This window comes from Dermacentor variabilis, chromosome 9 (genome assembly GCF_050947875.1).
Source record: "Dermacentor variabilis isolate Ectoservices chromosome 9, ASM5094787v1, whole genome shotgun sequence".
Lineage (NCBI taxonomy): Eukaryota > Metazoa > Arthropoda > Arachnida > Ixodida > Ixodidae > Dermacentor > Dermacentor variabilis.
In genome coordinates this window covers 135971659-135983743 of record NC_134576.1, presented here as the reverse complement: position 1 = coordinate 135983743, position 12085 = coordinate 135971659, and the positions used below count along the sequence as shown (strand labels likewise).

The window sequence follows — 12085 nt, the reverse complement described above, 5'->3', positions numbered from 1 at the left end:
AGGAAACAGGCTTTGCACCCACGCATTTGTCTTGAGTGTACATGTAGAAGGCATTTTGCGAGCGTCTAGCATGGTCTGGCTGGGAGCCAGTTGTGGCCATCTCTGTGTACATGTACGCGTACCACAGCGTCAGCTGAGGCCAAGTTATGTCGAAAACGCGCAGTCGCCCGTGTATTTGTGCTCTTAAAGTGGGAATGGAAAGGATGGAAGAATGCTTCGAAATCAGATATATTTCAGGAATAATATTTTAGGGTATTGTTTGGAATGAGTCAGGTGTCTTCTACGCCATGTATGCAAAAACAACTTGCTTTTCTTTGTAATGCCACCCATTCACCATTTTCGCACGTTTCCCCTTTAGAATCAGTATTCCTATAAGGTCTAAACACCAAAATGACACATGCTTGTAATTTACTTTTTTTCAGCTGATGCCGACCGGTGGTGTTTCGTGCGGGTACTGCTGCTTACCTGGTGCCACAACATTGGTTGAATGCCCAAGAAGCCCGGAATGAGCATTTATATACAGCAAAATAAGCATTCCTTTATTTCACAAGGCGTACTGTGACTAAAGTGAATAGGTGACTGCGGTTATCGCTCTCTCTCAACTAACGTGTGAAATGAAAATTGATTCATTAGACGCCGCTGATTCTGTATTCGATTGTCGATTTCATGGCTCCTATAGGCATGCTCGTAGGCCTAACACGGCTTAACTTTGCGGCTGGTGAACGCACGTAAAGTTGGTTACTCAAAACTAAGCGCAACAAATTGCTTGCTGCTAATAGAACAACCTGTGAACTGTAATGAAAGGCGAAAAACGCTAAAGTCAGTGTTACTCTTCTTATCGTAAAACGCCATATTTTCTTGAATTATTTATAATAGCTTTTCTTTGATGCCGTATAGTGGCGCTACAAGCACAACACGCTACCTGCAGACGCACAACCCTTTTCTAAAATTCTCTATCGAGTCTTTGCCGTTAAACCTAATCCCAGCAACATATATATATATATATATATATATATATATATATATATATATATATATATATATATATATATATATATATATATATATATATATATATATATATATATATAATATTTGGGGTTTTACGTGCCAAAACCACTTTCTGATTATGAGGCACGTCGTAGTGGAGGACTCCGGAAATTTTGACCAGCTGGGGTTCTTTAACGTGCACCTAAATCTAAGCACACGGGTGTTTTCGCATTTCGCCCCCATCGAAATGCGGCAGCCGTGGCCGGGATTCGATCCCGCGACCTCGTGCGCAGCAGCCCAACACCATAGCCACTGAGCAACCACGGCGGGATATATATATATATATATATCGGCGTACATGTTTCGGGACCTTTTTCCCCCTTTTGGTTTAAACCAGAAACGCCTAGATCGAGTTATAACCTCAGTGGACCGTAATGTGCACCCCTGTGATAGACATATGACGCGAACACGCGCGTTGATAACGATGGACCACACAAATTCCTTTAGTCTGTATATCATGTAGCGGAAACTGTGGAGAGGAACGATAAAAATTGAGTCTCTTGAGCATTCTTACCTGATATGAATGCGCAAACATTGTGACTTCTTTAATTAGTTGGTTGCGTCCATGATACGTGACGTCATACGTTTTCACGTGCCCTTCGCAACTGTACCTTAATCCACCTTGCTCTAATTTGTACCAACCTTAATCCACTTTACTCCGCCTTAAGCCACCTTACTTTGACTTCTTCTAAATTTAATTCCCTTCACTCTAATTAACCTTAATTCACATTAATTACCCGTAACTACTACTAATTACCATATTGTACCATTTACTATCTTCCGTATTAATGACGTTACGCAAGACGCTGATGACGTCACTGATGAGTTTTGGTGCAGTCGCTTGACCACGCCGGATTTTCTGCCCCATGGGACATATACTTTCGCTTTCGAAAAAATAAATAAATTCGGTGGTGTTACAAGCTAAAACCCCAATTTGATTTAAGAGGCACGTGTATACTATAGTAGATGACCCCCGATTATTTTTTTACCCCCTGCAGTGGGCTCGTCAACCTGCGCCTAAATACAAGTAAACGGGCGTCACTGCATTTCGCCCCCGTCAGAATTCAAATCGTAGGGATCGTACCCGCGACCTCAGTAGCGCTATTTCATTGCCACTGCGATACTACGGTGAGTTCAAATAAAAAATAGAACGGACAATTTCTTTCCCCTTGCTCCTTTTCCGCTATCCGTTGCGAGTGTTTGCAAGCATGCAGTTTCCGGCTCGTCCGACCATCGCTTTTCTTTTCGCCCTTGCATACTTCTGAGCCATTCGTTTTCTGAATACGCGAAATATCCAAACAGCAAGCTTTAAGGAAAGAACTTCCACTTGCCAGGAAAAGCCTGGGGAAGCGGAAGCCCTAACAATGGTCGCTACAGAAATGCTGTCGGGCTTTTACTGACTTTCTGTTGCATTCGACATATTTTCTGCTTGAACGCAAACATATATATACATCGTGCATGATCTCCGCAACAGTGACAGATCACGCTTTTCACTCGACGCTCTATCTTCTACACAACGTCGTCACAGATTTTGCGACGCGCTCGACAGGCGGCGAGCTGATGCCTGCACTAGGCCCCTGCATTCCTCGCGTCCCTTGCCCCAAACGTCAGCAACTGCATCGATCAGCGCGTCGCTGTCGGAGAGAAGCTGCAGGCCCCGTATGGACTCCTCGTCCGCCGAAGTGTTCAACACGCAGTCAACGGCACGGTTGAGGAGCGACTGATTCCTGTCGAGGATGCTCAGGACGGGATACATGTTGACGCTAGGCAAATACTCGAAGTCTAAAGCGAGAAGAACGAAGTTGTCCTCTAAAGCGCGCGCGAAAGACCGGACGGCGTGCTCCCCGAGATAGTGAGATGTGAACGCCAGGCGATGCAAGGTCCGGTTCGTGCGCATCAGTTCTTGCAGCGCTTTGACGTCCTGGTCTATGTGGAGGCACTGGTGAAACTTGGCCTCGCCGACACTCTTGTTACGGACGAGGCCACGGATGATGGCGGTCACGTAGCCGTAGGAGTAGTTGACAGTCTCCACGGTAAGCTTCTTCAAGGAACGCGTACTCTCGAGAAAAGACATCGTAGCGTCGCCGCACTCCTGAGCGACTGTTCTGGGGCAGTTGATGACGAGTTCCGTAAGCAAAGTGCCGCTCGCACGCAACGCGTCGAACCAGTGAACGACGCCGGACGACGTGGAATCTGCAGTCCAGCCGACGCAAAGTCGCTGGAAGTGGTGCTCCCCATGTCGCAGCGACGCGGCCCATTCTTCGAGACCACGCGTGTTCCACGTGACACCCAGGCGAGCGCAGCGGTTCGCAGTGAGGGGCGAACTCGGCGTCCACGTTTCCGGAACGTCAACGAACCCGAGTCGAACGCACTCGACCGTGGTGTTGTGCGAGAGCGATTCTACGAAGCTTGACAAGGCTTCGCAACTCAACGTGCACTGAGAGATGTCCAGGCGCTTTAAAGTAGCGTTTTGTTGCAGGGCCTCGGCTAGCGCGCCAGCTCCGATATCGGTGATGCTGTTCTGGGAAAGGCAGAGGTCTTGGAGCGTGTCATTCTCCCGCAGAATTTCTGCTACGATTAGAGCACAGGTGTTGTTCAAGCTAACTTCCACGAGCTTCAGGCACTTGAGTCTACGGTTCGAGCGTAGCGCCTCCAGGCCCTCCCAAAAGATGTAGTTCGGTTCTTCGTACGAGTTGAGGAGTGCCAGCTCTTCCAAGGTTTTGTTGTCTTTCAAGGATTTGAGTATTGTTCCGACCGCGTCTGCTCCCAACACCCATCCTATGGAAAGTTTTCGCAGCGTTTTGTTACGCTTCAACGCATCGGACAAGATAGCGGCGTTCGATAGTGGCAGTCTCTTGTTACACCCGATTTCCAGCACGCTCAGCGAGGAAGAACACTCGACGACGCGGAACAATCTCCTCGAAATCTTGCTCGAAAGACCGTTTCTCATAACGAGGCGGCGCAAGCTGCCTTTCTTAATAGCCTTGGCGATTTCTCCTAATGACTCGACGGTCGGCATGAGCTCGTTGACGTCCAAGACATCGAGTCTTGGAGAAAGTGGTGCCAGGGCGGAAGACAGGATAGTCAAAGCATGCGTTCCGCGCCAAACACCGCTCACATCACCGGGATAAACGCGGACCTCCACTATTCCTTTGTTCTGACGCAGCGCTTTGGAAAGCAGCTTTGGGAAGTAGCAGAACAAAACTGCTGTATCACCCACGTCGAGACGCGTGATGCATCGGTGCTCTGTCAGCAGCGAGTACACTAGGGTGACGCTTTCGAGGAGGGTGCTCTCGAGGTTCTGGTAATCTTGGCTGACGTCCGGAAAAGAGCTAAGCGCCAACTTGCCGGAAGCATGTTCGAAAATGCGCATCGAAGCGACGCGCATCACTTCATTCAGTGCGGGCAGGTACCACGTGATCCAGCAGCGGCTCGGGCTCTGCGCAGTATTGCTGCACGGCTTGTCGAGGTCTACACCGTAGGCTTTAAAGTTCATCGAAATGCTCTTGATCCTGGTTGCGAGCCGTCTGAAATCCACGCAGGGGATTTCACTTAGGATGCCACCGAGATCGCTGGGCCCCGACGCCATGCCGTCGTTTCTTTTCTGAAACGAGAACGAAAACATACCCTGTTAGGCTTAATGGAAGTGTCAGTGCCGAGTTGCGTTTATGCCTTTTGCAGCTAATGTATTTGCCGCGAGATCGATTCCACGCAGCACCGTCGCCGCGTGGATAGGCGGTCGGCGGCACGCATTGAAAGGTACACCACGACGCTTCGCTGCTGTCTATATATTCAATCGATTGTGTGTCCATAAACCCCGCCGCTGACAACACCATGCATATAGGCCACATTCTTTTGCACGAGACGCGCAGGGCATTCCTATTTTGCCCGAATGCAGTGCGAAATGTCATTCAGCGGAAAACTGGCGCAGAGCCACAGTCTGTATCGACACCTGTGCTATTTGTGCGTGTTCCGCTTGCGTTCTGCGTATTACTCGAATTGTCGTCGCGCGTTCATGCTAACGGAGCATTTTCTGCTAATCTTGCACTGGTTAAAGGAATATCGATCCTGTTCATGTATTAATTGGTAATGTGCACTCTACATATGTCACCGTTTGTACCCACAGCTCCTTTTTCCCCCTCTGTGAAGTCCAAAACAGATACTAACTTTAGTAAATAAGCTATAGGCTACTGTGAGCGACAATGCGTGAGCATGATCGTCATGCTGCTTTGCACGGCTGATCTATAGCGGGCACGCGGAGCGGCGCGAGCCAATGGGGCGGGCCCCTGAACGAAGGGAAGGAAGATACCCCACCATAATACTCTTTATCTTCATTTCCTCTTTATCTTAGTTCTCTATCTTTCTTTATCTATCTTTAGTTATCTATATCTCGGCGCTTGAGGAGTGTGGAACACATAATATAGTGAAGCCGTCAATTATGCACTTGACGAGCGAGAGAATAGCGTTAAAATGGGCAGTGTGTTACGATGCCACTTTGGAATTCCTTCTCCACTTCGAGACGTCACTGAAAGTTCAGCTTCGCACAATCTTGCGTAAAATATGTAAACCCCATTCATCGTTTTATACTAACACGTGCGCTCACATCTCATACGTGACTGTGAGTCTCGGCGAGTTTCAGTGAATGGACCTGGACGTTAGTGGAGCGAAAAATATTTACAAGCGCGAGCGCTTGTCTGAGTTCTAAATTTGCGGTGCTATCTATTCATCGTATTCTTTTTCTTTTTTCTTGGGGGGGGGGGGTAGCTTGCCATTGATAAAAAGAAAATTAACCGCAGTATTTTTTTTTCCACAGCGAAACCTTGGTTTGAGTTAGATGACGGTTCTAAAAAATTATTCCGGTGTTGTTGCGCGAAGAAGCAAGGGCGAAGAAAACGTGGAAAACAGCAGCTATACAGTAAAAGCAGAGTTAAGAGAACGCCATTAGCGAGCGGTACATTTTTTTTGTCTTTCGAACACTGCTAGCTGACCAGCTTTTAAAAAGTACAAAGATTCACGTGAGAATTCCACGGTTGTCAACCCGCTAACTAGGAAGCAGCCTTACTCAAGCATACGCGTATAGCAGATATTTATTACAACGCGAGGTTTAGGCTCTCCAAACTACACAGTGGGTTACGAGAAACGCGGTAGTGCTGGGATTCCGGATTCATTTCGAGCACGTGGTGTTCTTTAACGTGTACTCGAAATGTGCAAGAATGTTTGCTGCATTCCATCCCTCTCGGAACGCGCCCACCGCGACCGAGTGTCGAACCGCCGCGAGGCGGTCGGTCTTGAGGCAAGAAATGGCACGGCGCCACGCAAGTGCCATCTGTTGAGCGCGAGCGAACTAGCTAGCCGGTGAAAAAGGTCTATAGCAACCCCCGACAAAACATCATTCATGATCGGAAATATCGTGACATCTGCCTCATCACAGTGACGTCAGGGCCTGATTAAGAGTTTTCGTATGGTGTGCCTTTCAGCGTCGTGCGAAGCTGCACTTAAGAACGCTTACCGTAATTGCTCGCTGCAAATTTGGCTCAGTGACAGGCTCTTGTTGGATTGCACGATCGAACGCCTTTGCAAGGCACGTCGCAATAAGGGGTGATCGCAATGCAACAACACCGAAAGCATGACAATAAACAGTGAAGTTGAATGAATAGAGAGCATCCCTAGTTTTTTCGCGTTTCATTGATGCCACATTAGTTTCACCCCATTCAGCGCTAGTAAATTACTGTAGCTTCGACTGTCGCGCCACGCATGAACACTATTTACCGTTGCTTTCCGCGCCCGAACTGCAAAATCGGGCGAACTTAAGTGGGCTGGATGGATGGATGGATGGATGCTGTGAGCGTCCCCTTTGGAACGAAGCAGTGGGTTGCGCCACCAAGCTCTTGTTATTTATTCCCTAATGCCCTACTTATGGTAAAAAGGAAAAATGAAGAAGAAAAAAAAACCCACGAAGAATTCCCATAACCAAACTTTCTGAACCCCCCTATTGGGGAACTTTGTTTTTTTACGCCTCCGTTTTTTTTAATTTCCTTAGCTCCACCAATCTTCCAATCCCCTTCTTTACTTATCTCCAATACGGACACGTTTACTTTCTCCCTGCTCTCGCTGAACCCAAGGGCGTCAAGGAGGCCAGAGGTGCCTAAATCGACCGCTGGGCAGATATGCTCACATTTTGATAAAACAAAACCCATCGTTTCCCTAGCTTTACCGCAGCAAGCGCATGCTTCTCCTTCCTTCTTATATCTCGCTTCATAAGTGCGTGTTCTAAATGGCATCCTGATCCCGCGTCGATAATTATTGAGCTAAACTGCACCGTGCGCGCCGCCATGCGGCAGGCACGGGAAGAACTCGCGTATGACATGGCCACCGATATTGCGCGCACGCTCCTCTGAATTTTGAATGCGCAACTTGGTTCTTCAACGCAAAGCAGTAACTATCCAAGCAACAAGTTCTAAATTCCTCTCGCAGGCCACGAAACAACTCCTTCTTCCTCTATTGCCTGTGCTGAGGCCGAGTGCGAAACTGACCAGCTAATCAAGAAATGTTTGCTCCGAATCACTTAATGTCCTATGACGTCACAGTATGTTTGTACAACACTCAGTGCGTGTCTCAAGTATTAGGCAGTCGCACTCGTTGCGAGTCTTGCCCGAAGCACCAACCACTGCATCGAGAAGCGAGTCACTCGCATCGAGAAGCCGAACGGCTCGCATTGAGCAGTCGTCCGCAGTTCCGTCCAACACGCGCAGCACTGGAGGGCCCCACTCCTGTTAAGCTCACTCAGAACTGGATACATATCGTTCGGCGCCGCGTGGTGGTGGAATTCGAGCGTCCGAAACGCATAATTTTCCGGCAATATGAGCGCGATAGCAAGCGGGGAGCTTTCTTGGGCAGGCAGTCTTGGGTGAACTTGAGTCGATGCAAGGAGCGCTTGGCGCTTCAGTTCGTTTGAAGCAGCTGGTGGAACTTTGCTTCGCAAACGCTTTTGTTGCGGGCCATGCCGGCAATGATTTCGCTGACGAAGATAGAGCTGTAGCCCAGCGGAAACACGGCAAGCTTCTTTAGCGAGTCTGCAACTTCTAGGAGAGATGCGAGCGCTCTAGCTCGTACCTAGTATTATGGACATAAACTCTGGCGGGCCCTAGCGGGCATAGTATAGACATAAAACATGGAAACTTGCGCAGTGGAGCAGGCGACATCAGTTCAGTATATAGCCATACCTTACAGGCTGTACAGCGATCATTTGAATTTTTCTGAAGAGCCCTGCGCATGCGAAGAAACTACTTGTTTGCTCCTAATGGTCGCTTTGTGCTTTTAATACACAACTCTTCATAACGTACTTTGTAGTGACAGAAACTTGCTAACCTTAAGAATACTGCAGGATGCGAAGATATGGTCCTATATTAATTGTGATAACGGCTATTCACTACTCGAAAATTATTCGCTATTCGATTCGTGTGCAATTCGTATTCGATTCGGTCTCAAGAATCACTATTCGCACACCCCTGTGCTCTTCAGTCACTTGCGGGCATTTGAAATGCGCGCCGCATCTGCTCGGTGACAGCCACATCGACGTGACAAAAGCGCTCCAGAGTTGTGCTTCCCGCGGATATTTTTCCACGGAACGCGAGGCAAATAACACAGCTCGAGCACGACAGGGGTCCCCAGAGTACTTCAAGAGAGTCTAACAGCACACTTGTCATAATACAGAACCGCAGAAGTGTCGCGCCATTGTTAGCACTTGCTTAGAAGGGAGAAATTAGGACTACCATGCATGGAGGACGGAAAAAACTGAGAGGCCCTACCCCCTCCGCGCGATATATAGGAGAAAAGTGTGGAGGAAGTTACTTGGTAGATTCTCTTTTTTTCTTTTTCTTTTGCTGTAGCGGCCATGCTTTCGGGCCACAATGGCGGCTTTGCTGTGGTCCTGTGCGCGCACACGTGCTGCTCCGTAGGTTTCGTACCGTGGCAAAGGTGTCGTGTGGGCCGGTTTGCGTTAGTCTTCGTGTTTTGTTGCGCTGTGTTATCAGGACCGTGCTCTCCCGGATGTTGCTGTGGACAGGAGGAACTAAAGCTAGTGAAATGAAGGCGCATGCAACGATCCGCGGAAAATTTTGCCCTCTTCGGCGGAATCGTGCTACCGTGCCATCGCAGGCCGAAAGCGATGCTTTTCAGAATCTATACAATGAACGCCTTGCAGGTCAGCGATTCCTGCTTTTGACAGCGCATGGTGCATTTGCGGCACGTAGAACGTACGTTTTCAAGAATGCATAATCCTGGTTTTAGAACATCGTGTTCAGCAACAACTTGCTTTTGTGCATATTAAAGGACATGTTTCTCAACTGTTGCTTGTTTTTAGCAGTACTTGGGACAGCACGAAGTATTTTAAGCACAGCGCGTTCGAGGTTCACACACACCTGCACAGGTGTACCGGAATACACGTGCTGATAGAGCGTTACGCTGAATATGTGCATTTTGCTGCCATTCGGAACCGTGCGCCAGCCAGTCGACACTTCATCCGAGAAGATGGGAAAGAAGCGGCTGCGTTGACTTGAGGAATGAATACTCCCTACCGCACGCGTATCTTGGCTGTGCGCGCAAGAAGCGCAGGGAAATGAAGGTTAGAGGACGCGCTGCAAGAGTGAGCAAGGCTCCACAGAACGTACGCCTGCGAACATATCAAACGACTGTTCCATGGTCGCAAGTAGGCCAGGTCTACAGACGTACTGTTCCGCAGCGTACGCCGGCTATCACAAAATTTTGGTTCCGTGAAGCTTCACTTGTCGCGGGAAAAAGGCACCTCAGACCACAGTCAATGTATCTAAACGCGGAGTCAGAAATGACGTTCTGCCTCCTTGCCGCCGCGCTGTGGTAGTGATGCGCGGCCACCTAAAATTTATTCAGTAAAGTACGACGATTACTCAAGCCGGCGAGAATACGTGTTTGTTCTTATAAACTCCAGATGAATCGCATATGGGTCGGTGTGTCGTACGTCTCCAGTGCATTACTGCAGCGCAGTGAGAATGAGTACATTTTTTTCGTATCGCCAGACGTATAGCTCGCATGTCCGTCTGAGAGCCCAAGGAAGTCCAAGCAGAGAAAAGCAAGTAGAAGGCAGCGATACAGGTGACCTTATTTAAGAACACGCAAGGACTGGGCTGCGACCAGTACCTGCGGTTGATGAGAACAGTTCAGTTGGCTGAGCCGACAGAGCATGCTTATTTTCATAAAAGCCGGTAAAAGCAGTCGATTCGACCTCACGGCCCAATTTGCGAAGTTCATTACGGACTTTCAACGTGACTTCGTTAACAGTAATGCGATGAGACATCGCGATTGCATCCTTTAGTTTAGTATACATAGTATGCACGTGAAGTCACATCCGCTGCTTCCGCTATCTCGGGGTACCTTATCAACAGGCGCGCGCATAGGACTATAGGTTCCCAAAGATGGCGCTGCCGTAAACCGGAAGTCGCGGAGTATCATTGAATGACGTACGTGCATACTATGTATTCCTGCGGAGCGCGCACGTCCGAGCCCCCCGGTTGCGCACAGCGCGGCGTGTTCTCTCGAGAAATATATAGAGAGAACTGGCCCGACATGATGGCGGAGCAACGCCATGGCAACGCCAACTTCCGGCTTCACTTACCTCTCTTCAGAGAGAGTGACGTCAGGGCCCCTCCTTAGCTTTTTTTTTTTTCCTTCGCCTCTCGGCGGAAATACGCACGGCGCTATCTATCGTGCTAGGAACGAATCAATGACTGTTTACCAACGTCGTGGTGAAACGAGCATGTTGACGTTGTGGTGCACAGCAAGCGGTGACAATCTAAGGCAATACTTACCAGACCCAGCGATAACAGCAGGAGGCCACGCAGGAAAGGGGTGGCCGAAGTTCTACTCACAAGGTGCAGACAGTCATACACGGATAACAGCGAGGAGCGCTCAGCACTGCACTGATAGAGCTACATGGCCACACGACGTCACCCCTATTTACCATTTGCACCAACAACGCCACCGAACGCGAAAGTCTACACCCTTATGCAGCGCGGCCTCTAGGGCAACCGCGCACCAGCGTGAAGGGGCTTTGCACCAGCGGGTGCCCTTACGCCATCGCGCGTACGCGGGGAAAAGCAGCGGCCGCAGTGACATTGCCTCAGAGATTGGCATGGCCTAGGTGTGTCGTGTCGCTCCGGTGAGGGGCGACGCCGACGCTTCGCGGGACGAGACGCCTGGCGGGAAGCTTAACATCAACTTTTGTGAATTCGCACACTCATTTGAACAAGGGGAGAGCTCAAGCGCGACGCACGCGTCGGTAACGCGCGGCAGATGATGTGCACGCTGGAGACAGTGCAACCAGAAGACAGTGCTCAGGCGCAACGTCCATATTGTGAAGGACGGGTTGTTGCCGCAAGCCTGCTTAATATCTGTGCAATAAGACCGAGCTGCTATTTACATTTTACTGTCCTCTGACTTTTGCACGACTATTGTTTGCGTGTAATGAAAAATTAAGTTCGAAATGTAACATCAAGCTACAGTTAGAGTATTTTCTGAGTCAAACACTATACACACTTGTTTACGGAACATATATGCTCGCGCGCAACAAAGTTACGCACCTCGTTCTGCTCTTTCATAGTTGCCCGTTTATTTGCATCTAATAAAAAAAAATTCCCAGTCGAAAGGACACTTTGGTAGCCAAACCTCACTCATCGCGTATCACTACAGTCAAAAGGGGAAGAAGAAAGAAATAGTGGCTAGTACAACTGATCAGCCGTTTCCACAGCGGCTGCCATCTTGAGAGCGCTGAACGGCATAAATCAGATGTGTAGCCCCAGAGATCGCACCGCCGTGCTCACGTGCGATTTCAGAGGCTAGGGATACGGAATCGACGCGGATGTTTAGCGACGGCTGGAAAAATCGAACTATTTGCGTTTGATTCGAAATCGACTCGAACCGCATTTGCGTGGAATAGTTTCCCTTACAGTAGGGAAACAATTTTCCTTTCAGCAGCAAGCAATCGTTAACTTTATTTATCTCT

General features: G+C 48.9%; 1 protein-coding gene across 1 annotated transcript; it reads right to left on the bottom strand.

The window, feature by feature from the left end:
• Window positions 1–1346: 1346 nt before the first annotated feature.
• On the bottom strand, window positions 1347–11320 carry LOC142557612 (uncharacterized). Its single transcript, XM_075669576.1, has 2 exons — window positions 10893–11320; window positions 1347–4654 (listed from the first exon to the last, which is right to left on the bottom strand). The coding sequence occupies exon 2, from the start codon at window positions 4637–4639 to the stop codon at window positions 2573–2575; it is 2067 nt and encodes a 688-aa protein (XP_075525691.1). The 5' UTR covers window positions 4640–4654; window positions 10893–11320; the 3' UTR covers window positions 1347–2572.
• Between the last annotated feature and the right edge of the window lie 765 nt (window positions 11321–12085).

Bases quoted from the DNA above. Each gene is read 5' to 3' on its own strand.
- LOC142557612 (XM_075669576.1), bottom strand. From the start codon at position 4,639: ATGGCGTCGGGGCCCAGCGATCTCGGTGGCATCCTAAGTGAAATCCCC.